The 26,858-nt window shown below is 49.0% G+C and overlaps 1 protein-coding gene across 1 annotated transcript; it reads left to right on the top strand.

Annotated features, from left to right (window-relative positions):
- Window positions 1-109: 109 nt before the first annotated feature.
- On the top strand, window positions 110-26,637 carry LOC122447803 (adipocyte plasma membrane associated protein). The gene is made up of 9 exons (XM_043478406.1): window positions 110-276; window positions 7,919-8,035; window positions 12,351-12,466; window positions 19,173-19,265; window positions 20,863-20,979; window positions 22,088-22,262; window positions 22,785-22,919; window positions 23,296-23,488; window positions 24,660-26,637. The coding sequence occupies exons 1-9, from the start codon at window positions 185-187 to the stop codon at window positions 24,867-24,869; spliced, it is 1,248 nt and encodes a 415-aa protein (XP_043334341.1). The 5' UTR covers window positions 110-184; the 3' UTR covers window positions 24,870-26,637.
- Window positions 26,638-26,858: the final 221 nt, after the last annotated feature.

The following is a 26,858-nucleotide window of genomic DNA, read 5'->3' as shown; positions in this document are numbered from 1 at the left end:
GATGGCGCGCTGGTTCGGACTCGCGCGAAAAAGCCTCGCAGCCACCGCCTTCCGGGCGGCCGGAAGGGGCGGGCCCTACGTCACTTCCGCGCGCGCCCGAGCAGGGAGGTGGAGCCTCGGTCGTCACTTCCGCGCGCGGGGCTGGAGGTGGTCAGCGCGGGGAGCAGACCGGCGCTTCAGAACCATGACCGAGGCTGATGGGCTAAGGCAGCGCCGGCCCCTGCGGCCGCAGGTGGTCACGGACGACAACCGGACGCCGGAGGCCAAGGGCGGCAGGTAGGCCGGGCCCGGAGCCGGGCCGTGCCCCCAAGGCGGCGACACCAGCTGGCGCCTCATTTAGTCCTCGGCAGCCTCGCTTCACGGGTGGAAGCGGGCTCTCGTCGCGAGGTGCACCTGCGGCCCTTCGGCTCCGCCGCTGCGTCATTGCCTGTCCCCGGAGCCCCCCGGCCTCGGCTGTGCCTCACTTTGCCGCAGGGGCGTGCACGGAGCCGCTTCCTCACCTGCCCTTTTCGGAAAGAGCGGGAAGCAGAACGGATGTCATTGGGCAATTTCTGTGAGGGTTCGGCCTTGCACGTTTTCCCGGTAGGGACAGACATGCATAGGGCACCGGCGATGTTGGTGCCTGATAAAGGGAATATCAGATCTTCTCCCAACTTCTCTTCTTCTAACCTTCCCGAGTCTAAATATACTTTGCTTTGTTAGCTAGAAACTGAAGTAAAAGCCTTTAAAGTTCTTAAAATTCTCCTCTTAACTTTGTGCCCCAAGTGGCATAATTTTGGGTTTTTAAGAACCAAGAGGCCCCATATAGACCCAAGTTCAGAGTTTGGAACTGATTGACTAATATGTTGATGGTAATACTGGGATATTTTTTGCCGTGCCATTGGGTGTGGTACATACTGAATGCAGCACAGTTTTTGCTCAGAGACACTGAATTTATTCCCTGATGATAATGAAAGGAAGGAGTGTTTGGTTTCTAAAAATCCACGATTCTCAGAGAAGATTTTTCACTAGCAAGAGTCCCGGGACCAGTGGAAAGGCCGGGAATACACTCCTCTTTGTGGGGTGACTGGCCATTCTGGTTTCCTCTGGACTCTAGGGTGTGGGACTTTCAGTGCTGACCCGGGGCAGACCACGACAGGTCGGTCACCCTTTTGACTGTGGATGTTGTGAGATCATCTGGTGATGACTTAGGAGTCTTCAGAGCAGACAGGCTGGGACTAGCAGTGCTGTGCAACCATGCCCACTGGTGTTGCCACACACTTGTGCCCAGGAGACCAGGGGGCACCTGGCCCGGGTCTGCTGTGAGGCACAGGGCATAGAGCACCCAAGGGCACTAGTTGGATGGGCCCAACTCTTAGCTGGGCCCTGTAGGCCCCAGGGCAGGGGGCAGAGTTAAGTTAATTGTTTTTCAGTTTCTCTGGGATTTCCTTAATGGCAAGGTTACTTTGTGTTCCAAAGTCCTCACCTGTTGCTAGTCTTCCCCTGGGTGCCTTTTGCTCTCTGTTGATTCAAGACATTTTCTTGGCTTTCTTGTGTTTCCCCTTCTCTTCTTTGATCCTCTTCTGGGTCTTTGTAACAGTCTGTTTCCTGTCACCCACCTTTCTTTCTATGTGTATATTGTAATTCTTTAGCTTTTTCTTATTTTTATCATGCAGTTTTCTAGTTTTCATTTCTTTTGTAGTGGTTTCTAGTAGTTCATCTGATTGTCATCTTGATTACCTTAAAATTTGAGAGTTCACTCTAAGACAAGAAAGTATTGTGTATAATGAGTGAAGGAAAGGAATCTGAAGGAAATAGAAATGTGATGACTATATAGTAAACTTTAGATGTGCTGAACAGAATAAAGAAGGGAAAATTTACAAAAGCAGGAAATGTGCTTCAGTTTACAGAAGCAGGACAATAGATTTTAGTGGATGGGACACTGAATGATACCTTGCCCAGTCTCCTGGCTTCTGGCATGAATGGTGGCATTAGCTCTGTTTTGTTGGTGAGGTCATTGAAGTCTTTGTGAGTGGCATGGTTTTTGTAAAGTTACAGAGGAATAGAGTCTCAAGAGACATTAAAACAAATGAAAGACAGAATTGGCTTCTGGACAATGAGAAGTTTATTTTTAAAATTAGGTTTTGGAGATGTTTTATTTCAAAGTTGTTGAGTGTCTGTATCTGAACAGTAATCTTTTTTTTTGGTGTGACATGCAGGATCTTAGTTCCCTGACCAGGGGTTGAACCCGTGCCCCCTAAAGTGGAATTGCAGAGTGTTGACCACCAGGGAAGTCCCCAGTGCAGGTTTCTAATGATTGTCATTTGGCATCAGTTTCCCCACATGTTTAAGAAGTTTATTGACAGAGTGATTGTAACCCAGAAAGGATTCCTTCCCTTTTGGAACATAGTTCTGTCTGAGAGGAGAGAACAACTGTTTAATGTCCATGTATACTTGTTTAGGAGTTTAAGAGTTGAAAAGTTACCAGCTTTTTTTTCAATAAGCTTCCAAAGAGTTTCAAACTAATTAAAAATCTCTCGTAGGTCCATTTTCATTTTTAAGACTGAAGCGTAAGGGAGGCAGTGGGGAGAGACAGCTGGGGCTGTCGTAATTCTTGAGGTTGTGGGGAGCTAGGATTCCGGAGTTTTCTCAGCCCTTCCCCTGGGTGTGTGTTTTCAAATTGCTCTTTTACTATGTTTTCAATTTGGCGTCAGTGCTAAAACAATGCCTGCAGTCTCGGAGCCCTGGCTTAAAGGACTGTGGAAAGTGAACCAATGCAGGGCGTGGTCACTTGAGAGGACTGGGCCATTGTGTGTGAGTCTCGGGTTCCAGGGATCACCTCAGCACCCGGGGCTCCGGTCTCTCATGGATTTGGGCCTGAAATCACAGGTCTGTGTTGATCTTATGGAGCGTGTGGGTCAGGACTTCAGTCTGTGCCTCAAGGCCTTGATGTCTTGTATACAGAAGCCATTAGAGGACACCTGTCGCCACATTTTGCCCCATTAAATCCCATTTAACAGGATTTTGTAAGTTGTGACTGAGCCGTTGGTAGTTGTCAGATCCTGTGCATCCCAGGCGTGGATCTGATGGTGCAGGTGTAGGGGTTGGGGCAAACAAGCTGACCTCCCGGGTGGCACCTGGGAGGGAGGGCCTGGCCTTCTGGGGTGTGTCAGCACAGACTGAAGAGAGCAGGATGGGCCTGTGCAGCACTGTGTTGGTGAAGATGGTTTGGATAAACGGAGGTCCTTCAGATGAGTGGACGTAGTGCAGTTGTGCACAGCTTCCCATGTGGCTCAAGTGGTGAAGAATCCGCCGGCTAGTGCAGGAGACGCAGGCGGGTGATGTAGGTTCGAGCCTTGTGTTGGGAAGATTCCCCGGAGGAGGAAATGGCAACCCACTCCAGTATTCTTGCCTGGAGAATCCTGTGGATAGAGGGGCCTGGTGGGCTATAGTCCCTGAGGTTGCATAGAGTCAGACATGACTTTGCAGTGGAGCACAGTGCAGTGTGTGGTCAGGCAGTTACAGAGCAGACGCAGAACTGTAGTTGACTCTGAGTTCACAGGAGCCAGAAGTGAGATGGGCCTGCCAAAAAAGTTAATGAACCTTGGGCTACAATAATTGTGCTCCCAGAGCCTGGGTCAGGAGCTCTGTGACCTCACCTCCAGGACCTGTGCACCCGCCAGTTACAGACTCAGTGCCCAGGGTCACATGGCTCTCACCTGTGCCCGGAGCTCCTTGAGTCCTGTGTTTCCTCAGCCGCGTGGCTTTGCCCGGTTGCTTCTGAAATCTCTGTGCAGAGTCCATGGGCTTCAAACCCTCCCCACCCTCTGCCGACCTGAGGCACTGCTGCCCTCTGTGCTGGTCGCTACCTGTCTGGCCTCGCCCACCCCAGGCTGCACGGAGGGTGGGCACTTGACTGCTCTCCTCTCAGGGCCGGGCTGCCTGCCTGCCGTGTGCGCAGGTGGTCATGGAGTGTTTGTGGGCTCCCAGGGGGTGCTGTCTGATGTGGCAGCCACTTGGCCACATGTAACTACTTAAGTCTAAATTAATTAAAATGAACCAAAATTAAAAATTCACTTCCTTGTTTGTGTGATGTAGTGGGTTTGGGGTTTGCTGGGGCTGATGAAGGAAAGTGATATGGCTGTGAGGTGACAGCAGCCACCTGAGCTTTGTTGGTGACACTGACAGGTTTGCATGTGGCGGAGTCTCATAGGGGAGGGGACAAGAGGGGCTTCTGGGTCAAGGTGAGGGTCAGAGAGCTCCAAGGGCAGGAGTTGGGGTGGGAGTGGAGTTCAGTTCAGTCATTCAGTCGTATCTGACTTTTTGCTACCCCATGGACTGTAGCACGCCAGGTTTCCCTGTCCATGACTGACTCCCAGAGCTTGTTCAGACTCATGTGCATCGAGCTGGTGATCATCCTCTGTTGTTCCCTTCTCCTTCTGCCTTCAATCTTTCCCAGCATCAGGGTCTTTTCCAAGGAGTCAGTTCTTCCCATCAGGTGGCCAAAGTATTGGAGCTTCAGCTACAGCATCAGTCCTTCCAATGAATATTCATTGGAAGTGGTGAGGCTCTGTTTTATTGAAGGGTAGCCACTGTCTGGATGAAGCGAAAACTGGAATCAAGATTCCTAGGAGAAATATCAATAACCTCAGATATGCAGATGGCATCACCCTTACGGCAGAAAGCGAAGAAACACTAAAGAGCCTCTTGATGAAAGTGAAAGAGGAGAGTGAAGAAGCTGGCTTAAAGCTCAACATTCAGAAAACTAAGATCATGGCATCTGGTCCCATCACTTCATGGCAAATAGATGGGGAAACAGTGACAGACTTTATTTTCTTGAGCTCCAAAATCACCGCAGATGGTAACTGCAGCCATGAAATTAAAAGACGCTTGCTTCTTGGAAGAAAAGTTATGACCAATCTAGACAGCATATTAAAAAGCAGAGACATTACTTTGTCAACAAAGGTCCGTCTAGTCAAGGCTATGGTTTTTCCAGTAGTCATGTATGGATGTGTGAGTTGGACCATAAAGAAAGTTGAGTGTCGAAGAATTGATGCTTTTGAACTGTGGAGTTGGAGAAGACTCTTGAGAGTCCCTTGGACTGCAAGGAGATCCAACCAGTCCATCCTAAAGGAGATCAGTCCTGAATATTCATTGGCAGGACTGATGCTGAGGCTGAAACTGCACTACTTTGGCCACCTGATGCGAAGAACTGACTCATTTGATAAGACCCTGATGCTGGGAAAGATTGAAGGCAGGAGGAGAAGGGGACGACAGAGGATGAGATGGCTGGATGGCATCACCGACTCAATGGACATGACATTGAGTAAATCCCGAGAGTTGGTGATGGACAGGGAGGCCTGGCATGCTGCAGTCCATGGGATCTCAGAGTCAGACACGACTGAGCGAATGAACTGAACCGAGCCACTGTCTGGGGACGTTTCACTGAACACATAAAGCAGGCGGGCTCTGAATGGCTAAAAATTTCCGTGTTTGGGCCATTTGTCAAGTTACTGGATATGTAAAGTTGGAGTTTGATGGCCCTGCAGAGCTAGAGTCTCAGCCTGCAGTGAGGAAGTAAACAGTGTGGGGCTGAGCTGCCGGTTCTAAAACTAGACCCTGTACGGAGCTTTCCAGTAGGAACTGGCTGGCGGTCAGCTAGGGTGCTGATGGACTTCTTTCTCTGGAGAGGGGTTGGATCAGGTCGGCGGTGTCCAGCCGCACATCAGGAACAACTGGGGCTTGAACCTGCCCGGCAGGTTGCACCGTGTGGACCCAAGGCTTTGCTGGAGTTCTGGCCGCCTTTCTAGCTGCAAGTAGTCACTTTCTATCCAGGCTGGACTTCTTGTTTTCCCCGTTTTAGGAAGGGGCAACCAGGTCTTCAAGCACGCTGTGACAAGCTCCGAATCACATTCCTAAATTAAGATTTTAAAATATACACTACCACACAGAAAAGGAGAGTTGGCATAGAGTCCAAGTTAGACAGGAAGGATCTGTTTTATGTGGAAATGTGTTTGGCAAGGAAAAGGGAAAGGGAGACTTTGGCCAGTGTCACCACTTTCGTTAGTGAGTTTGCACAAGACAGCTTCCCCCAGGGGCTGCAACTCTATTCGGGGTGGGGGCGGGCTGATTGCATCAGCCCCCTTGGCAAGACACCCGTCCTTCCTCGTGCGTTCTGAGGGACGGTTTGTGCAGTGCCATGTGGCCCGCTCTTTGGGACTCTACTTTCGAAGGAACCACAGGACCATGTCATTCCTGCTGGAAGCCCTGGCAGACACCCTCTGCTCGTGCAGTCGCCAGCTGTGGTCATCTCACTGACTGACTGGGCACCGAAGGAAGTCCTGAGTGGCGCATGTCCCAGCCTCTGGATGGCGGTCGCTGACTTTTACTTTGTGGACATCTTTGTGGAGCTGTAACTCGCATATCATCGGTTTAGAATGTCCAATTCAGGGATTTTTAGGTTATTTAGAGAGATTTGCTAAAGTGACAGATCACCACAGTCTAAGTGAAGAACATTCTTGTCACTGTTAACATCTTTTTGAGGTGGGGTCCATAACGTAAAAGGAACCTCCTTAGAGTGCATACAGTTCAGTGATGTTTACTGTTGGGCAACCACCACTCTTTTCTGGTTTCAAAACTTGTCCTCATCCCACAAAACTCCTTGTTGCCATTAAGTAACCCTTTCCCATCACCCCTCCCAACAAGTGTCCGTTAGTAGATGAACGGAAAACTTTTGTGTTGTTGAGCAGTGGAAGGCATGACAGGAAGTTTTGCCATGGGCTTCTTCTGGGATGAAGCGGGGGACACGGTGCTGAGCGCAGGCTTGCCGGGGCCACACTGGGTGTTTGCCTTCACCCCAAAATCCCCCAGGAGAGCAGACATGGTTAGCTTGTGCAGCGTGTTTGAAACCTGACTCTGGGCCCTGGGTCCAGGCATCTCCTCCTGTCCTCGGCAGGCAGTGTTGTTAGTGGTGACCTCAGACTTTGGGTCAGACGTGACCCTCGGTCCCGTCCTTCTGGCAGCGGACTGCCCACCCCCGGCCCCCAAATTTCTGCATTCTACATTGAAACCATCTTGTCAAAAATCAAATGAAACATTGCCCTTAGTTTGTCAAGTGTGAGTCCTAACTTTTTTCAAGTCAGCTTTTTTGGATAGAAAAAGATTTTCCACTTTAGGAGGTCAGGATTTTAATTTGCTCTAAGTTACTCTTGACTTCAGGTGTTAGTGAATCTGAATATCCTGATGCAGGCAAATAGTGATCCCGGCAGTTTCTTTCTTAGCAGGAGGCTTCACGTGCTGCCTGGCCCTCGAGTGAGTGAGGTCGTCTGTGAGGGTTGTTGGAGGGTGTTTCAGCCCCCAGTGGTCACTTGCCCACACACTCTGCTTGAGGTCCCAGGCCGCTGTCAGGTCTCCCCGTGGCTTTTGAAGAGATGGTCTGGAGGTGTGGCTTTGTAGGTTCTCAGTGTCTGGTAATGGTTGGGTTTGGACCTTCAAGATGTTCTGTCTCCGTTTCCTTTGTGAATGTGTCTCTCATTCTTGCTGCTCTGAGCCTCGGTGGCCAGAGGTGGTAACTGAGGGCCGCCATCTTCCCGGTGGATGAGGGCGGCTCCTTCCCACAGCTTCACTCACACCTCCGTCACTTTGGGCCCATTGGTTCTTTGGGTTTGCCGGCTTTTAGCATCTGCCGGAGGATCCAGGATACTGCTCATCAGACTACCTGGGAGGTAACTGTTGAGTGTTCCACACCCCGCAAGATTAAAAAAAGAACAAGGCATGATTGCCATCCTAGCAAACAGTGCTGACCTTTAGTCACTGCCACGGAGGTGGTGGCCTCGAAAGGGGCAGGCCCGGTGGGAGGGCTGCCCCTGCCTGGAGGGCTGAGGGCGCGGCCAGTCGGTCTGAGCCCCGCAGGTGCCTTCGTGTGCTTTGTCTCTGGCAGCTCCTTCAGCGGCAGAGTGTTCCGAGCCACCTTCGTCATGCTGGCAGCCTTCCTCACCGTCCCCCTACTTGGTGCCCTGGTGCTGCTGGACTCGCCTATAGACCCGGAATCTCTCAGGTGAGTAGCCGCACAGCTTGGGCAGGGTGGGTGGCTCTGCTCGACAAAATCGGGCTGTGAGCTTCTTGGCTAATAAGTTAACCTGCTGTGCAGGATGGGTTATGCCGAGCAGTAGAGAGCGTGAGCTCTTTTAGTGCCTGTGCCCTGTGTTGAATCAGGTGTTAGACAACATGTGCCCAGCGTTAATGCATGCTACTCTTTCAAGAACAAAACTCTGCAAACCAAAATTAAAAACTAGAAAGATCCCAAACAAGAGAAGCTTAAGTATTAGAGGTGATTAACCTGAATTCATTTAAAGTGTTGAGAGCACAGACACACAAACGAAGATTAAGTTCAAGTTGCTGTGTTTAAATTTTTTAAGTAGCTGATTTTTAAAAATTGTCGATAAATGCTATTTATTTGGCAGTCAAGACTATGTTTCCTGAAGTAAGGATTTATGAGTAGTTGATTTTTAATAAACTTTATATAACAATTACTGTTTTATTTTTTCTAAATTACCATTCATCAGTGGGGATATGTAGGTAGTGCAGTCCGTTATAACTTGAAAAACTAGTGTGCACCTCAGGTCTCGTGAAGGTATTCACATTTGTAGTTACAGTCATGCAGAGCCAGGCTTCTCTTGATGTGCTTGTTCATGACGTTAAGGGCTGTGCAGTCTGGTTTCCCCTCAGAGCCGCTCATGGTGGTGAAGCTGCCTGAAGTTTGCTGTGAGTTCATGTAAAGTTGAAAAGTTCAGATAAGAACCCCATCTCAGTATAGAGGGAAGCTAACAGGTATAACTGAATGATGTGTTGTTTTGTGAGTGAGAGTTGAGGCTTCATAGTGGGCAGTGTGTTGGGCGTCCTCTGAAGGTTTCCCTCCTGCCAACCCCCCTCACTCTGTAGAAGGAGGTGGCTAAGCTGGCCTCAAATGCAGACTGCCTGGGCCTTTCTGCTAATCCAGTGCGCCATGTGGAAGTGAGATTTGTGTCCAAAGCTGGGGGTTGAAACCTGGGCTGGAGAGCTGGCCATGGAGAGTGAGGTGGTGGGGAGCAGGTGGACATACGGCTTCTAAGGGGACCCAAGACCTTTCATCTCAGTAGAGGTTGTTAATTTTGCCAAGAGTGGTGAAGAAATTCAGGGGAAAGGTAGTGTGACATCCTGGCAGCCTGGAGAAGAGCCAGGTAGGGAAGGCTTTGAGGCTGTGCAGAACGAGCCCGTCAGTGGAGTAGATGTGCCTGGTGAGGAGAAACCCATAGAAACCAGCGTGGCTGATGGGTCTCTTCTGGGCTTAGAGTTGGGGAATGACTGGCTCCCGCTATGGGGGTGTGGGCCCCCGAAGCCAGAACGAAGGCAGAAGACTGGCAGACAGTGAGAGCGGGAATGAATTGAGGTTTGGGGAAAAGTACTGCTAACAACAGCAAAAAGGGTTTCTGTGAAACTGATCAGAGCAGAAAGAGCAAGGACGGGGCAGACACACTGCCTGGGAAGAGTGGTGCAGTCTCCAAGCTGGTGGGCTCAGCTGGCGGGGGTGCCTCGGGGCTCTGCCTTCAGGAGACTCAGGAAATCAGAGGACAGACAGACCTGGAGGGCCCGGGCCCGGGGGAGACCCTCCCAGGTGGCTGGTTATGCAGATGGTGGCAGCCTTTGAGCGAGCAGAGTCCCGGGGAGGCCGCCAGGCTTGGCCAGACCTTGCTGTGCACAGTAGCCTTCATTTTTCCTCGTTAGGAAGATCTGGGCTGGTGGACACAACACCTGGGACGTCCTGATTCCTGGAGGGTGTTGCCCAGTGTCTGTTGGGACACGTGTGTTCCCAGAGGTGGGAGCACAGTGGTGTCATCAGGCGTGGATGATGTGGGCTCAGGAATATCTGCTTGGTGGATATTCGCTCCTCACCACAGGGAGCGTCTGCCTGTGGAGCCAGAGAGTTGGGGTCAGAGAGGGGCTCCACGGGTTTCCTGAGCATCTGTGAGGAGCCCAGGCTGTCTCCCTGCCTGAGGGTCGGGGGCATGGGCCACCATCCTGCTCCTTCCCCTGCAGGTCTCTCATGGGCCTTTCCTGAGTTTTATTATTTTGTGTTTCTGTTTGCCCCTCACATCGCTGACCACTGGTAGCACTTTGTTGCTACTTTCTATTATCTTCGAGTTTTACAGTTTCACCCTGTTAATAAAATGCACCCTGTTGACAGTTAACGGTGATAGTTTTCAGCTGCTACAAGAGTTACTGTCCCTGTTGGTTGTTTTTTTCCCCTGTTATTTTTAAAATCATAGGCACAAAATCTCTTCTTTACAACACTACTGTGTCTTTTATGTTAAATTTTACAAAAACTGAAATATGTTTTAAACATGCCAGAAACAGTCCTGTCTTTTCGTGAAAACTCATGTTTCTGTTTCTTTCTGGATGGAAAGAAAGAGGTTCGGGCAAGCCTGAAGCCCAGTCCTTCCCCAGAGTTGGGGGTGGAGGCCACAGTGACTGCTGCTGAGTTGAGGCCGCCGGCCGTGTCCTCGCCCCATGCTCGTGAGACACACTCACAGCTTGTGGGGACATTTTTATCAGTTTGATTTCAGAAGAAAGATTAAAGAATGATCCTAATCAGATAGGTAGAACCATGGGGAGAAACAGGACGTAACTGGAAACAGCATAGGCGGTGACTGAGTTTGGAGAGTCAGCAAGAGCGAGCAGGAGGTAATAGTTAAAGAGTTAACCCGAGTGCCTGGGCTGCTGTCCCTGGTGCCTCTGTGCCCAGCGGAGCGCCCGAGCCTTTCTGCAGAGCTGCTGCATTTTCTCCTGTGTTTTCTCGTCTCCCCTTGGGGGCAGGGACAGCGCACCACCCTGACTAGATTGACGCTGCAGCCCTTCGGGGTCTTCCTGCGTGCAGGGAATCTGGCAGCGCCCACGGGGATGGTGGGGAGGCTCGGACTCCCTGCTCCGTGTGCTTGTCTGTCGTCTGTCTGCACACGTCCCTGCCCCTCCGGAGGTGTGACCTTCCAGCACAGAGCTTGAACCCAGGTGTGTTGCAGGTCCCAGTCCTACTCTCCCCCTCTGGAAACAAAGCTCTTTAGTTGAACCACGAGTGTGCTTTTGAAGAGCAGGTAGGAAGCTGTATTTGTGAGACAGGGCCAAGGGTGGAGGGGGAGGTTTAGTTCCAGGGGAGTTGTGCTGAGCCCTGAGTAGGGGCGGCAGCAAGTGAAGAGCTTTGTCTGGAGCGGGTGGGGATGGAGAGCTCCCAGACCGCCACCCCCCACCCCCTCCAGTTGGTTCTCCTACTCTCCGGCCGGGTGAGGGGTGGGAGAACTCCCCTCCCCCGCCCCCTCTCTGGGAGCCTCCTGGGGGCCGCGCGTTCAGGATACAGCAGTGAGAACCCAGCAAGTCCCAGACCTCGTGTGTGCTCGGGGGCACAGGCAGCTGACAGACGAGCGAGGAGTCAGTCAAGTGGTGTGGGGTCTGGGCTTCTGGGGGCAGCGCTGAGTGTTACATTGCGTGGTCAGAGCAGGCTTCACTGAGGAGGTGATGGGAGGAGGCAGCGGGTTTAAAATGGGAGATGCCCAGGGCCCTTGGGGACCTGCTGGGAGAGCAGAACGAGGGGAGGAGACAGGAGGCTGTGGCCGGACTGTTGGGTGAGGAGCTCGTGGGAGACCTTGGCTCCAGGGAGAGGGCCCCGTTTGCAGGTATTGAAGGATGGATGCCATTGATCTGTGTTTCAGAGCACAGGTGGGCTGCTGGGTCGCAAGCAGACTTGGAGGGGACAAGGGAGGAAGCAGGGAGGGAAGATGGTGGCCTGGCCATGGGTTGCTGACAGCTTGGAGAAACAGCGTGTTTGCCTGTGGATGGAGGAGACGGGAAAGCTCCCAGGCACTTCTGCGTGAGCCTGGGTGGGGGGCGGGGGGCGGGGGGACCCAGGCCCAGCTGTCTTCTGTCCTCTCCATGGATCAGGAGGCAAGGCTGTCCCTGTGAAATGTCCACTCCGCTCTCTCCGTCTCAGTTGGGCCTGGATGGCTGGGCAGCTAGTGAGAAAATAAATGCCGGGCTTTGTGAGCTGGAGGGTGAAGCAGTTGGACGGGTTGGGGAGGCCAGGCACCCTGGGCCTTGGGTGGGAGGAGAGTGTTCTTATGTCAGCCACATTTACACCTTCAGTTTTCTTCTGTGCTATGACCTTTCCTGATATCCTGGGAGGTTTTCTCTTTTAACTAGTGCTTCTGGCAACTAAGGATATTATTGAAATGTGTGCCCTTTGTCAAAGAATGGGGAGTTATACATGTAGGTCCTTGCAGGTTTTCAGTAAATACTTTCTTCATATATTTTTATAGACAAATCCCTATAATTGCATTATTTTACAGCTTCAAAGAACCCCCTCTCTTCCTTGGTGTGCTGCAGCCAAATACGAAGTTACAACAGGCGGAAAGGCTATTTGAAAATCAGCTTGTTGGGCCAGAGTCCATAGCAAATATTGGGGGTAAGTAGACTTGGCACTGTCTGCCGCCTGAGTGGGGTCCTGTGGGGACAGTGCCAAGGGGAGTCCTGGGCAGCCTTCTTGGCTGTGATTGTGCCTGTTTGTCTAGCAGATGCCCCGAGGGAGCCTCTTGCCTCTCTGAGTTTCAGGCCGTTTTAGTGCTGGGTGATTTTGAGTTCCTGTCTGACAAGCTTTATTCTGCTCAAACTGTTGGATCCTTTAAAGTGAAAGGAGAAAGGAAAAATGTGAACATTGGTGTTTAGTTCATTGGTCACAGTTGGATAGATGTTATTTGATGTAGCATAGGTTGTCTTTGTGTAGATTTCATTTTTGACAAGAACAGGAACCGTTCTCAGTATTTCCACTTTTTTTAATGATCACCTTGGTGGGGACATTTTAGGGTAACCATCTGCTTCAGGCTTGCCCGAACCTCCAGACTAGAAGAGGGTCTGGTTCTAATTCTTGAGTCTGTAGCAACCTGGAACAGGCCTTTCCTGTCTGTTAGAACGAGAATTAAGCTTAGGAGTCAAAAGATACGGTTAGTGAAAAGGTTGGCAAGGATTGAGGTGTGAGGATTTCCTGCAACTTGTTACCTCAGCTTGCTGGCCATCACGTCAGAGCGTGGTGGAACAGTCATGGGTGGCTGCCCATGCTTCTGTTTCCTTCTGAAGGCCCGTCAGGCCCACGCCTCCACCTCCGAAGCTGTTAACCAGCCTGCCTTTCTGAGCCCTGCTGTTTGGCCAGCCTGAGGTATTTCTGTAGTTGGTTGTTACTTTTTGTCCGGCAGAGTCAGAATTGCTCAAGAGAGATGGGCACTTTGTGATAGAACTTCATATTTCTCTTAAAAAGACATTGATGTTTATTAATTTCACAAATTTTGTATTTTTGGTTAAGAAATCTAGTATTGATGTTTAAAATTGGAACTTTAAGGAGTCCCAGGGATCCCCCCTGCCCAAATCTCCCAGAGAATGCTTTTCTTGTCTTTTCCGCTGGGCCTGATGCCTTATCTTGCTCTGTCATCGCACCTCCTTTCCTCTGTTAAGGGAACTGCTTGTCTTTTGGTGACATTTCTGGTTATCCCCTGCAGGTGTGAACTGCATGAGGGCACCTGGACCCACTGCTGCTGACAGTGGAGGGAGGTACTCACCTCAGGAAGTGCCAGGAGAGGAGTCACCGATGAACATCATTTAGACTTTACTTTTTAGAGCAATTTGAAGTCACAGCAACATGGAGGGGAAGATACAGAGATTTACCATATATCCCCTACCCCCTACTTGCCTTATTATTAATATCTCCCCCAAGATGGTACATTTATTGAGAGTACAGTTGACAACTCCTCATTGTCACATCATCACCGGAGTCCATAGTTTACGTTAGGGTTTACTCTTGGTGTGTACATTCTACGGGTTTGGACAAATGTGTAATGACATGTATCCATCATTAGATTATCATACAGAGAATTTTTACTGCCCCCTGAAATCTGCTGTGTTCAGCCTCTTCATCCCAGTCTGCCCCCAAGCCTCTGGCAACCACTGATGTGTTTCTTGTTTCCATAGTTTTGCCTTTCCCAAATGTTTTAGAGTTAGAATCATATATCAGGTAGTCTTTTCAGATTGACTTCTTTCACTTACTGTTATGCATTTTAAGGTTCTACTTACTCCAGTATTCTTGGGCTTACCTGGTGGCTCAGACGGTAAAGAATCTGGTTGCAATGTGGGAGACCTGGTTTGGGAAGATCCCTGGAGAGGGGAAGGCTACTACTCCAGTGTTCTTGCCTGGAGAATCTCCACGGACAGAGGAGCCTGGTAGGCTACAGTCCATGGGGGTTGCAAAGAATCAGACACGACTGAGCGACTTTCACATTCACAAGTCTTTTTACAGTTTTGTAGCTCATTCCTTTTTATTAATGAATAATATTCCATTGCCTGGATATATCATAGTTCATTTTTCCATTCACCTTGTTTAGTTTTATAAGTTGCCAAACTGTCTTCAGAAGTGGCTGTACCGTTTTGCACTCCCCCCGTCATGAGTGGGAGCTCTTGTAGCTCCGGATAAATCCCCGGTGTTTGGTGCTGTCAGTGTTCCAGATTTTGGCCATTTTAATAGGTGTGAAGTGGTATCTCATTGCTGTTTTAATTTGCAGTTCCCTGATGATATATGATGTGGAATATTTTTTCATATGTTTGTTTTCCACCATAGTAGATCTTCTGTGGTGAAGTGTCTTAAGTCTTTGGGATATTTTTAAAATTGGATTGTTCATTTTCTTATTGTTGAGTTTAAAGAACTTTTTGTATATTTTGGATGCAAGTCCTTTATCAGATGCATTGTTTTCTTCCAGTCTGGGCTTGTCTTCCCATTCTCTAGACAGTGTCTTTCTCAGAGAGGTTTTTAAGTTTTAATGAAGCCCAGCTTATCAATTCTTTCTTTTATGGATCATATATTTGTTGTATTTAAAATGTCATCACCACACACAAAGTCAACTAAGTTTTTTCCTTTTTTATCTTCTAGGAGTTTTGTAGTTTTATGTTTAGGTCTGAAATCCATTTTGAGTTAATTTTTGTGAAGGGTGTAGGGTCTGTGTCTAGGTTCCTCTTTTTGCATGTGGATGTCTAGTTGTTCCAGCAAGATTTGTTGAAGAGACCATCTATACCTCATTGTGTTGTCTTTGCTCTTTTGTTAGAGATGAGTTTTGGGTCTACTGCTGGGCTCTGTATTCTGTTCCATTGATTTGTTTTTCTGTTCTTTTGCTGTTACCACATTGGCTTCGTTATTGTAGCTTTATAGTAAGTTTTTTTTTTTTTAAGTCTTTATTGAATATTGCTTCTTTCATTTTTTTTTGGCCGAGAGGCATCCCTGAACAGGGACCAAACCCGTGTCCCCTGCATTGGAAGGTGAAGTCTTAACCACTGTACCATCAGGGAAGTCCCTATAGTAAGTCTTGAAGTCAAGTAGTGTCCGTCCTCCAACTTTGTTCTTTTTCAGAATTGTGTTGGCTCTTCTGGATCTTCTGCTTCTTCGTGTAAGCTTTAGGATAATTTTGTAGATTATCTACAAAATAGCTGCTGGGATCGCTCTAAATCTAGAGCTCAGATTGAGAAGAACTGACCTCTTGACAATGTTGTATCTTTTAATCCATGAACATGGACTCTCTCTCCCTTTATTAAGTTCTTTGATTTCTGTTATCTGAATTTCATGGTTTTTCTCATCTAGATCTTGTATATATTTCATTATATTTAGACCTAAATATTTCATTCTTTTTGGAAGGTAGTGACATGCCTTCTGATGCTCTGATTTTAATTTCAGATTTCACTTGTTCATTGTTGGTATATAGGAAACTGATTGACTTTAGTATATTATCTTTGTATCCTGCAACCTTCCTATAATTGCTTATTAGTTTTCAAAACTTATTGTTGTTGATTCTTTGGGATTTTCTACATAGACAGTCATGTCATCTACAAATGAAGATAGTTTTATTTATACCTTTTATATCCTTTTCTGGTCTTACTGCATTAACTAGAACATTCAGCCCAGAGTTGTAAAGAAGTGATGAAAGGGGACAGCTTTGCTTTGTTCCTGATTTTAGTGAGAAAGCTTCTAGTTTTCACCATTAAGTATGATGGTAACTGTAGGTTTTTTGGTAGATATTCTTTATCAAGTTGAGGAAGTTCCCCTCTGTTCCTAATTTGCTAAAAGTTTTTATCATGAAATGGGTGTTAGATTTTTGTCAATACTTTTTCTGCATCTGTTGATACGTTCATGTAATTTTCTTTAGTCTGTTGATATTTATGGGTTACTTAACTGATTTTCAGATGCTACACTAGCCTTACGTACTTGGGATAAATCCCATTTGGTTGGGGTGTATAATTCCTTTTATACATTTTGGATTTGATTTGCTCATATTTTATTGAGAATTTTCACATCTTTGTACTTGAGAGATATTGGTGTATAGTTTTCTTGAAATGACTTTTATCTGGTTTTGGTATTAAAGTGATGCTGGCTTCATGGAATGAGTTAAGAAGTATTCTTCTTCTGTTTTCTGGAAGATATTATAGAAAGTTGGTACCATTTCTTCCTTCCTAAATGTTTTGTTCAGTGAACCCATCTCAGCCTGCTGCTGTTTTGGAAGGTTATTAACTATTGATTAATTTCTTCAATAGAGATAGGCCTATTCAAATTGTCTCTTGTGTGAGTCTTGGCAGATTGTGTCTTTCAAGGAATCGGACTGTTTCATCTACAGTATCAGATTTGAGGACTTAGAGTTGTTCCTAGTGCTTCTTTAGTATCCTCTTAATGCCCATGGGGTCTTTTGCTTCTGATATTGGTAATTTCTGTCTTTGTTAGCCTAGCTAAAGGAGTATTTATTTTATTGATTTTTTTCAAAGAACCAACTTTTGTTTTTGTTGATTTTTCTTTATTGATTTCCTATTTCAATTTCATTGATATCTGCTCTAATTTTTATTATTTCCTCTGCTTACCTTGGGTTTCCTTTGCTCTTCTTTTTCTAGTTTCCAAAGATGGAAGCTTAGATGACTGATTTTAGGTCTTTTTCTTTTCTAATGTGTGTCTTTGATGCTGTAATTTTCTTTCTAAGCACTGTTTTCTCTGCCTCCAGGAAATTTTTGATAAGTTGTGTTTTCATTTTACCTTAGTTCAAAATGTTTTGTAATTCCTCTTGAGATTTCTTCTTTGACCTATGTGTTATTTAGAAGTGTGTGGTGTTTAATCTCCAAGTATTTTGGGATTTTCAGCTCTCTTTGTTTTAGTGATTTCTAGTTTAATTTCATGTTGGTGTGAGAGCAGACATTGTATCATTTCTGTTCTTTTAAACTTATTAAGGCATATATTATGGCCCAAAATGTGGTCTACCTTGGTGAATGTTTCATGTGAACTCAAGAAAAATATGTATTTTGCTGTTTGTTGGATGAGGTGTTGAAGGGTGTCAATTATATCCAGTTAATCAGTGGTGCTGTTGAGTTCAACTGTGTTTTTATGATTTCTTATTTATTTATTGTTTTTGGCTGCACTGGGTTTTCTTTGCACGGGCTTTCTCTAGTTGTGGCAAGTGGGGGCTACTGTTTGTTGCAGTGCAGGGGCTTCTCATTGTGGTGGCTTCTCTGGTGGAGCACCAGCTATAGGCGAATGGGCTTCAGTTAGGGTTGATTTTTTGTTGGCAGGATCTGTCCATTTATTTATTTTTTTGATGTACAGTTGATTTACAGTGTTGTGTTAATTTCCGCTACACATTAAAGTGACTCAGTTATACGTATATGTACATTCTTTTCTGTTTTATTTTTCATTATGGTTTACCCCAGGACATTGCAGATAGCTTCCTGTTTTCTGACTGTGCTGTGCAGTCGGATCTTGTTGCTCATCAGGGTCTTTCCATTTCTGAGGGAGGGATGCTGAGGTCTCCTCCTCTAATCATGGATTCCTGTGTTTCCTTGCAGTTGTATCAGTTTTGCCTCATGTATTTTGACAATTGTTATCAGGTGCACACATGTTAAGGACTGTTGTGTCTTCTCTACAGTTGACCTTTGTTGTTACCTGATGGTCTTTATCCCTGATCATGTTCCTAGCCCTGCAGCTTTCTTTTAATTAGTGTTAGTGTGGTGTATTTTTCTTTACCCCTTCATTTTTCATCTCTGTGTCTGTATATTTAAAGAGAGCTTCTTACAGACTGCATTTCATTGCGTTTTGTTTTCTAATACGCTCTGACAATCTCTATCTTTTGATGAGGTTTTTATACCATTAACGTTTAAAATGATAATTGATATACAGTTGACCCTTGAACAGCTCTCAGGTTCACTTAAACATGGATTTTTTTCCATTGAACACATTCTGCAGCACAGTTGCTTAAATCCGTGGGTGTGGAATCTTGCAATGCAGAACCTCACAGATTCAGGACCTTGAGGGTGTGAGGGCTGACCATAAAGTTATCCACAGATGTTTGACTGTGCAGAGGGTCAACGCCCCCTAACCCCCAGTTGTTCAAGGGTCAGCTGTTGTTTGGTTACTCTCTCCCATGTTTGTTACTGTTTTCTATTCATTGCTTATGTTTTTTTCTTCCTTATTTTCTCATCCACTTTGGGAGTTTAGTAGTTTCAGTTGAGCATCTTATATGATTCTCTTTTCTGTCCATTCTTTGCCTATCAGTTATACTTATTTTAAATACTTTTTTTAGTGGCTCCCCTAGAGTTTGCAATATTTACATTTAAAAATACGGAGTGTTTCATGAATTTGCACAGCATTGCAAGTTCTGCATGGTTCTGGTTCTAGTGTATGTGCTGCTGAAGTGAGCACTTGATTTTACACCCAGGGACCTTCCCAGCAGTTGTTTCCCTTTGGTTGGATAGTCACCTTCAGCAATTAGACCCTGCCATGAGGCAGATGTGAACAGACCCAAGCACTGAGCACCAGCCCGAGGGTTCCCACTTCTTTGAGGGTAGAAAACCCTGTTTTTATCTGTGGTGTCTGCTGTGCCCTTGCTCCAGCCTCAGGGTCACGCCCATGCTGGTTCCAAGGCCTCTATGGCGTTATTGCTGCACATGTTAAGGCTTTGGCCCCAGACACCACTTGCTTTCACTTTCAAAACTGCCGTTTCCCCTCTGGAGACAAAGCACAGACTGACCACCTCTGTTGTAGGTGGTGGTGAGAGCATAGTTCTTAGGCTAACCCAGTAACACCCTTACTCTTTCCTTTCTTTGAACAGATGTGATGTTCACGGGTACAGCAGATGGCCGAGTTGTAAAACTTGAAAATGGTGAAGTAGAGACCATTGCTCGATTTGGCTCAGGCCCGTGCAGTAAGTTTTGGTGACCGCCTTTGTGTCTCTTCCAGGCATCCAAGGAAGGTGCTGAGAGGAGCTGTGTTTCCTGGAAGTCAGGTCTTTGGAAGAGGAGAGCCCCGCTGCCCAGATGAGGCCCCCTGTGGTCATACTTTCCCTGCAGGCCCCTCACACCCCTCACCTCAGCACGTGCTCCAGAGCTGCTGTGGGAGGCGCTAGGCTTTGTTCCTCAGGTGCTGAAGTGCATTCCCGCAGTAGCCTAGCACGGACCTCAGCCCTTCATCCAGAGTGAATTACTCTTAGGTCCCTCAGGATTTAGAAATTCACTGTTTAAGCACTGGTAGCAGACTTACTATCCTTTTGTTAGGAGCTAGAATGTTTTTGTAAAAATGATGCATTTTTATAGTAAAATGCGAACAGCACAAAGAAGAAAGTAAAAATCACCTGGAGTCTTCTCAGGTGTAACTTGTTAACAATGTAATGAATAACTTTTCAGATCTCTTTCTGTTCATGGACTCACACCCACACATGGTTGTAAGTGATGGGATCATACTCTGCATATGAGTCTTTAACCTGCTTTTCCCACTCCGTATTGTGGCCATAAGTGCCTCTGCAGTAAGCATCCTGTGGTAAGCATCCTAATGTAAGCACGCATGTTAAGTGCCTCTGCAATGAGTGTCCTGCAGTAAGCCCTCTGCAATAAGCACTCTGGTAAACACCCTGCAATAAGCACTGAATAGTAAGCACCCTGCAATAAGCACTCATTAGTAAGTACCCTGCAATAAGCACCCTGTGGTAAGTGCCCTGCAGTGAGTGCCCAGCACTAAATATGCTCTGCCACAGGTTTAAAAAGAATATAGGTAGTAGAGCAGGAGAATGGATCTAAGGAGTAATATGGTAGCTTTTCCTTTATGATGGGTGGAGGGACCCTGCCATGTCCTTAGACAGGCACAGCATTCTGGTCCAGCTGTGGGGCTTCAGTCCCACTCCTGGAGTGCTGGGGGGTCCGGGGGTGGGGCCTGTGCCTGCTGGGGGGTCCGGGGGTGGGGCCTGTGCCTGCTGGGGGATCTGGGGAGGGGCCTGTGGCTGCTGGGGGATGGGGGGGGGGCCTGTGCCTGCTGGGGGATCTGGGGAGGGGCCTGTGGCTGCTGGGGGATCGGGGGGGGGGGCTGTGGCTGCTGGGGGATTGAGGGGGGGCCTGTGCCTGCTGGGGGATCTGGGGAGGGGTCTGTGGCTGCTGGGGGATGGGGGGGGGGCCTGTGCCTGCTGGGGGATCTGGGGAGGGGCCTGTGGCTGCTGGGGCATCCAGGGGTGGGGCCTATGCCTGTACTGACTGAGTCTCCAAACGCTGATGTGAGTGTGATTCTTGAGTGCTAGTTGCTGTGCATGTGTCCACATCCTGACTCTCCGGTGGGCTCTCTGGATAGACTGGACAATTGACCTAAGCTCTTTGGGCCTGGAACACGGTGGGGGCTGTGTCAGTCTCTGATGCCATGGTCAGATTTGTTCTCTGCAGCACGATGCAGGTTTAGGATGGGATAGATGAGGTGACTGGACACTGATGGGCCACAGGCAGAATCTGGGGCCAGCCACTGATTCCTGTCTCTTTCCCTAGAAACCCGAGATGATGAGCCTGCTTGTGGGAGACCCCTAGGCATCCGGGCCGGGCCCAACGGGACCCTTTTTGTGGTTGATGCGTACAAAGGGCTGTTTGAAGTAAATCCCTGGAAACGTACGTGCCAGTAACTTGCTTCCTTCTGTGATGATTGCTGATCTTTTAAACAATGTGTGCATTTATTTATAAATGGGTTTAGTAGAACTTGTTCAGTACAGCCTACCGGAGACCCTGGTATTTTTCTTACGTACCGAATGGTACTGAAGGTCTTGCCTGCAGAGAGCACCAGTATTCACATCGTGTGGCTCCTCACTCGAGCCTGCCTCAGGTTCATACCTCCCTCTCCTCTGACCGCTGGGTCCCAGAAGGTCTCATTCCGAGGGTGTGAGGCTCCTCTTCCTATCTTCACTTTTCTGTGTATCCATCTGGGCTCCCTATTTGTTTTCTGCTTCTCAGTCTTCTCTTTTTCCTTCCCCTTCATCTTTTGTCATTTTACTTTTCCTTCCTCCAGCTCCTTCTGCTGTTTCCCTCCCCTGACTGGTCATGGTGTCCTGTGGACCAGTGCTGTGATATTGCTGTGTGTGCTTAATGGGGAGGGTCATGTGGAGGGAGGAGTTGTCATTGTGGGTGGTGCACAGGGCCCCTGGGTGGTCCCCACTCTGCTGGGTGCTGGCATGTGCCAGTTACCCCCAGCCTCTGAGCCCACTTGCTTCACCACAGAGTAGGGCTGACAGGAGGGCCTGCCTTGTGGGATCGTTGTGGTGGTTTAAATGGGGTTAGACGTAAAGAGAACTGAGCACTCCATGAGTGTGCTACAGTCTGAAAAGACTTACTACTACTGCTTTTTGCATTTAAAAGCAGGTGAGGGGAGCACTGTATATTTCTCTCAAATAGAAAATTGCCTCATTAACCCAAGACTCTTGACAGATTTTTAAGTCAGTTGGCCTTGGGGAAGGAGTTCCTCGTCCAAAGGGAGGATTCTGCCTTTAGTGGGGTTGTTCTAAAAATTTCATCACTGAATAGAAAGGAGGGAAACACTGTGAGAAGTACTGCATCTTCTGACATAGGGAGTGGAGAAGCTCCCTTAGTTTTTCCTTTTAAATAAGTTAGATTGATTAATATTTTGAAACTATTGAGTTACATGTTCTTATAATGAAAGCAAGTCTCCCCCCTTTCTTTTTTCTTTCTTCCCGTCTTTTCCTTTTCTTCCTTCCTGTTCTCGCAGGTGAAGTAAAACTGCTGCTATCCTCCGAGACCCCCATTGAGGGGAGGAAGATGTCCTTCTTGAACGATCTTACAGTAACTCGGGATGGGAGGAAGATTTACTTTACAGATTCTAGCAGCAAATGGCAAAGACGAGATTATCTGCTCCTGTTAATGGAGGGGACGGATGATGGGCGGTGAGTGTGCTCCTGAATCTTCTGCCCAGGGAGGCTGTAGATGGGCAGGATGACGTCGGAGAATATATCACGCCCAGGAGTTGGTGGGTGTTTTTGAGCATCTGCTCAGCTTTTAAGGGAGGATCTTAATGTCTCCTGGAAATAGATGGTGGACACAACAGGGCAGCGAGATGTTCTCACTTCTCTTTGGAGAAATGAAGCTAAGAACAGCCAGGCCATCTGAGGGTGTGGGGGGTGTTCTGGCACTTGTTGGGGGGAACCTCAACTCCTGTGAGGCTGAGCCATGGTGACCCACCCTGGTGTGAGCTAGCGCCCAGGTCAGTGAGAGAACTGATTGTAGCCTTGTCTGGAGGTGGGTGCCTGGGTGGCCCTGTAGGGCCAGCCTGGAACTGGTCTGAGTGGAGGATGGGAGCCCTGCTGCTCTAGTGGAGGCCAAGTGCCCCTGCAGAGGCCCTGGCCAAGGGCTCCAGCCCAGCAAGGCTCCCAGATGCCCCATGTGACCCTCGGCGTTGGCGCCCGCAGCCTGCTGGAGTACGACACCCAAACCAAGGAGGTGAAGGTTTTGCTGGACCACTTGCGGTTCCCCAACGGGGTGCAACTGTCTCCTGCGGAGGACTTTGTCCTGGTGGCGGAGTTGGCCATGGTGAGGATTAGGAGGTGCGTGAGCTGGCCAGGCTGGGGTGAGGGGCGGGGCAGGGCCGGGGTGAGGGGCGGGGCTGGACCGAGGTGAGAGGCCGGCTGCAGAGCCTGGGACGCGGCAGACGCCTGTTGTTTGTGAGGAGAGAGTTGTCTTCCCTTGCTCTTCCTCAGCCTTCTTGACCATCACAGGCTAGGGAGAGTCTCGACGGAACGCTGACTGCGGTCCTGGCCCGGCCTGGTTCCTGCCCCTGCTTCTCGCTGGACCCAGGGCTCTGAGGCCTTTGCAGCAGGCCCTTGCATCATGTGCCCTCGTTGGTGATGGATGCATTGGTGTTTGGCTCCAATTTTTTGTTTGGGGGCTGCTGTTCATTGCCTGCTTGGTTGACTTTTTCAGGTTTTACGTGTCTGGCCTGATGAAGGGAGGGGCTGATGTGTTTGTGGAGAATTTGCCTGGCTTCCCAGACAACATCCGAGCCAGCAGCTCCGGAGGGTACTGGGTCAGCATGGCGGCCATCCGGGCCAATCCTGGCTTCTCCATGTTGGATTTCTTATCTGAGAGGCCTTATCTTAAAAAAGTGATTTTTAAGGTAAACACAAAAACTATGATTTCAAGAAACAAAATGAAACTGCATCTCATTGTGGGTTTTTTTTGACCCTTGTGAAAGCTCTAAAAATTCTAGTTCTGCTTATGATACCTTATGCTTATGATTTTCAGTGACTTCTTTAAACTTAACCTTTGGCTTAAAATGTAAATTTACATCTTTGAGCCCTCTGACTCTTTCCCTCCTAGTTTCCTCGTCTGGAATTGTCACCCTCACCATCATGATCTGTTGGGCCTCTGTCCTGCCTGTCTCTCTTGCTCTCCCCAAGACCCGCAGCCTTTGGCTCTTCCTCGAGTGGTTTAGGTGCCCCTTCCTCCTGCCTCCTCGGAGCCTTGTCTTGCCCTCCGTGGGATCCTGCCCATGTCCTTAGTTACTGGTACTGAACTGTTTGTAACCTAAGGTCCTGCAAGGTGCCAGGCGGTGGTTCCTGAGTCTGTATGTGCACACGTGTTCATGGACAGACTTTTGTACCTACATTCATATATCTTTGTTCCTTTAAACTGAAAACTCTAAGTAATACTGGTGTTTCTGGTCCAACACCACAGGATCTATGCCTGTCTTCTTACCATCCATGTTGGTACTTCCTTTCTCTAAGGGTGAGAAACCTGGGTCCCATGCTCCCTTATGTCTGTTTGACCAGATTCCCCAGGTGTCCACATTTGTAGCCTTTGTCCCCAGGACCACATGGCCCTGGCTAGGGCCAGGGCCAGCCCTTCTCACTCCTCCCTGCTTCTCCCTCCCAGCCATGTGCAGGGGCCTACCGTCCCCTTGGGGGCCCACAGCCTGTGCCGGCCGCCCCACTGCAGCACACCGTCTCCTCTGCTTGGAGCCATGGCCTCTCTTCCAGGGTGGATGCTCCCTACTCAGACTGACTCCCTGGTCTGGGCAACCCCTGTACACACCTAGCCTGCTTAGCCCCACAAGCCATTTTTTGACTAAATGTTTTGGGACCAATATTTTAAAAAGGCACTCGCACTCCTGTGTGGAGGGGAGCAGGGAGGGAGGTGGTTCAGCGGAGGGCAGGGCAAGGTGGGATGCACCCAGCAGGTGACAGGACTGGATGCCCGGCTGCGGGTCTCCAGATGGGCCTGTTGTCTGGGCTGCAGGGGCCACACCTGTCCTGCCATACTCTCTCTGCTCTGTGCTTCTTTTGCAGCTATTCAGCCAAGAGACGGTGATGAAATTTGTGCCGCGGTATAGCCTTGTCCTGGAGCTCAGTGATAGCGGGGCGTTCCGGAGGAGCCTGCACGACCCCGAAGGGCAGGTGGTCACCTACGTGAGCGAGGCACATGAACACAACGGGCACCTCTACCTGGGCTCCTTCAGGGCCCCCTACCTGTGCAGACTCCGCCTGCAGTCTGCTTAGGCCTGCTGTCACCCTATGCGCGTTGTCACCCGGAGCCCACTGTCAGCCCATGCACCGCCCCTGGGCCTGGAGGCACGTGGACACCCTTCCCCCCATGCCCACTGGTCCGGGACGTGTGGTGCGGCCCCAGGACACCCTCACCTGGGCTTGGCCTTGCACTTGCTGAGGGGAGGATGAGTCCTTGTAAAGCCATTTTCTCTTAAAAACCTCTCCAAGTGTGGTGATTGTCTATGGGACCTGGGGACTTGGTGTACTCTGGTGGGGATGGACTTGTGGGTGAGCAGCTTGAGGTCTTGTCCCTGCTGCTGGCTGTGTCTCACCAGCCTTGGTGTCTTTGCTGATAAACAGGTGATACCTGCCTTTGGGGGAGGGACCGCAGGAGGGTGAGGAGAGCGCAGAACAAATGTGTGTGAGACCTCAGACGGGCTGTGCGGGCGAAGACTCTTCCCCAGAGTCCTAAGGGACTGGGCCTCAGCCCTGGGCGTCCCTCCTGTGGCTCCCACCCTCCTTCCCTGCCTGGCCCCCTCCATCCCTCCCCTCCCTGGGCCCCCACCAGTGTTCTGAAGGCAAGGACCCAGATGTGTGTGGAGGAGGAACATGTTTATTCTAGCCACTCAGAGGACTAGCCAGCTTCTCTGTGGACAGCCTGCTGTGCAAATCACAGGATGGGGATGGAAGGTGGACGCCGGGCACCAGGAGCCCTGTTCACAGCTGGTTCCTCGTCCCCAGACCCAGGCGTGAACAGTGCATGTGCCAGGGTAGCTTGTCTTCTGGTGTCATAAGCCTGACGGATGTGTCCACACGTGGTCCTGGTGGTGGGCGACCCCTGTGGATTGACCTGTGGATGGTGTTGCCGGGACTTTGTTCTCTGCTTTGATTCGCTCCAACAGTGAGTGAGGTCTGCTTTTCCGTGTGTCGTGAGGGCTGTTCTGCTGGGATCGTGCTTGCTTGCTTGGCGCCTCCCCCATGGGTCACACACTGACTTGGTCCACACGACACCGCTGTCCTGTCTCCAGCCTACCAAGCAGGGCTGACGTCTGCTCTCCCTTTCCTGGTATTCGTGAGAACACATCAGGGATTGTGTATCTGGAGTGGTCTTTGTTAGTTGAAAAGACGGTGTTCTGAATAGATGACGACGGTGAACGTCAAGGAGGGCCGACAGCAGTCGTGAGACCTGAACCACTTGTGTCGTGTGCTGACTCAGATACCCCCCTCCGCCCCCATTTTAGGGGAGGACAGTCAGTCTGACGGGGGCCCATCCCGGGTTGTCCTCTGCTCAGGGCCAGCTTCCCACACAGCTGCGCAGAGCAGTCAGACAGGCTGCGTGGCAGTGACCCGTGTCCTGTCAGGTGATGTAACCTCACGAGAAATGGTGTTTAATAGGCAACAGTGCACCCGTGTATGACGTCTGCAGGAACAGTAGGGTAAAACCTGACCATTCTGCCATGAAAATGCAGCCCAAGTGCGCTGACCCTGAACGTTTCTTGGTTGGGAGCCGGGAGCCGAGGGCTGTGCTGTCAGCGCAGAGGAGCTGGTAGCTTTTCACAGTTTTCAGCAAAGTTGTCTTTTTTTTTTTCTGACTCAGGTGTTGCTTTTCTTTTTCAAAGTGTCGTTTCCTGTGTTCTTTGTGGTTATTGCCATGGCAAGGTGTAAAGCATAGCCTTGTTAGTCTTAAATATACGATAGACTTTTGTTGTAAACATAAAATGGATTTGTTCTAATGTGAATTGCTAACATGCTCTTAAAATTAAAGCAAGTGATTCATTGATTGTGTGCTGCTTTATCATCTGTTACAGAAACACCGTCAGTACTCCGTCACTGCCTTTTATAGGACCGAGGCCTCACGTTGAGGTTCTATCATCAGCATTCGCTCTGTTGTTCTAAAGGGTTTTCACTTGTGCTGACCTCTTAATGATACAAGGAGACTGGCCAAGTCTCACTGGGGAGCTGAGGCTGGGGAGGGACCTGCCCAGAGGTGCAGGTGGCCGG

This window comes from Cervus canadensis, chromosome 10 (genome assembly GCF_019320065.1).
Source record: "Cervus canadensis isolate Bull #8, Minnesota chromosome 10, ASM1932006v1, whole genome shotgun sequence".
Taxonomy (NCBI): Eukaryota; Metazoa; Chordata; class Mammalia; order Artiodactyla; family Cervidae; genus Cervus; species Cervus canadensis.
Note: the sequence above shows the minus strand (reverse complement) of the source record. Positions and strands in the feature narration are given on the sequence as shown.

Bases quoted from the DNA above. Each gene is read 5' to 3' on its own strand.
- LOC122447803 (XM_043478406.1), top strand. From the start codon at position 185: ATGACCGAGGCTGATGGGCTAAGGCAGCGCCGGCCCCTGCGGCCGCAG. The intron at 20,980-22,087 runs GTACGTGCCAGT...CTGTTCTCGCAG, and splicing joins TGAAGTAAATCCCTGGAAAC to GTGAAGTAAAACTGCTGCTA. The intron at 22,920-23,295 runs GTGCGTGAGCTG...TGACTTTTTCAG, and splicing joins GCCATGGTGAGGATTAGGAG to GTTTTACGTGTCTGGCCTGA.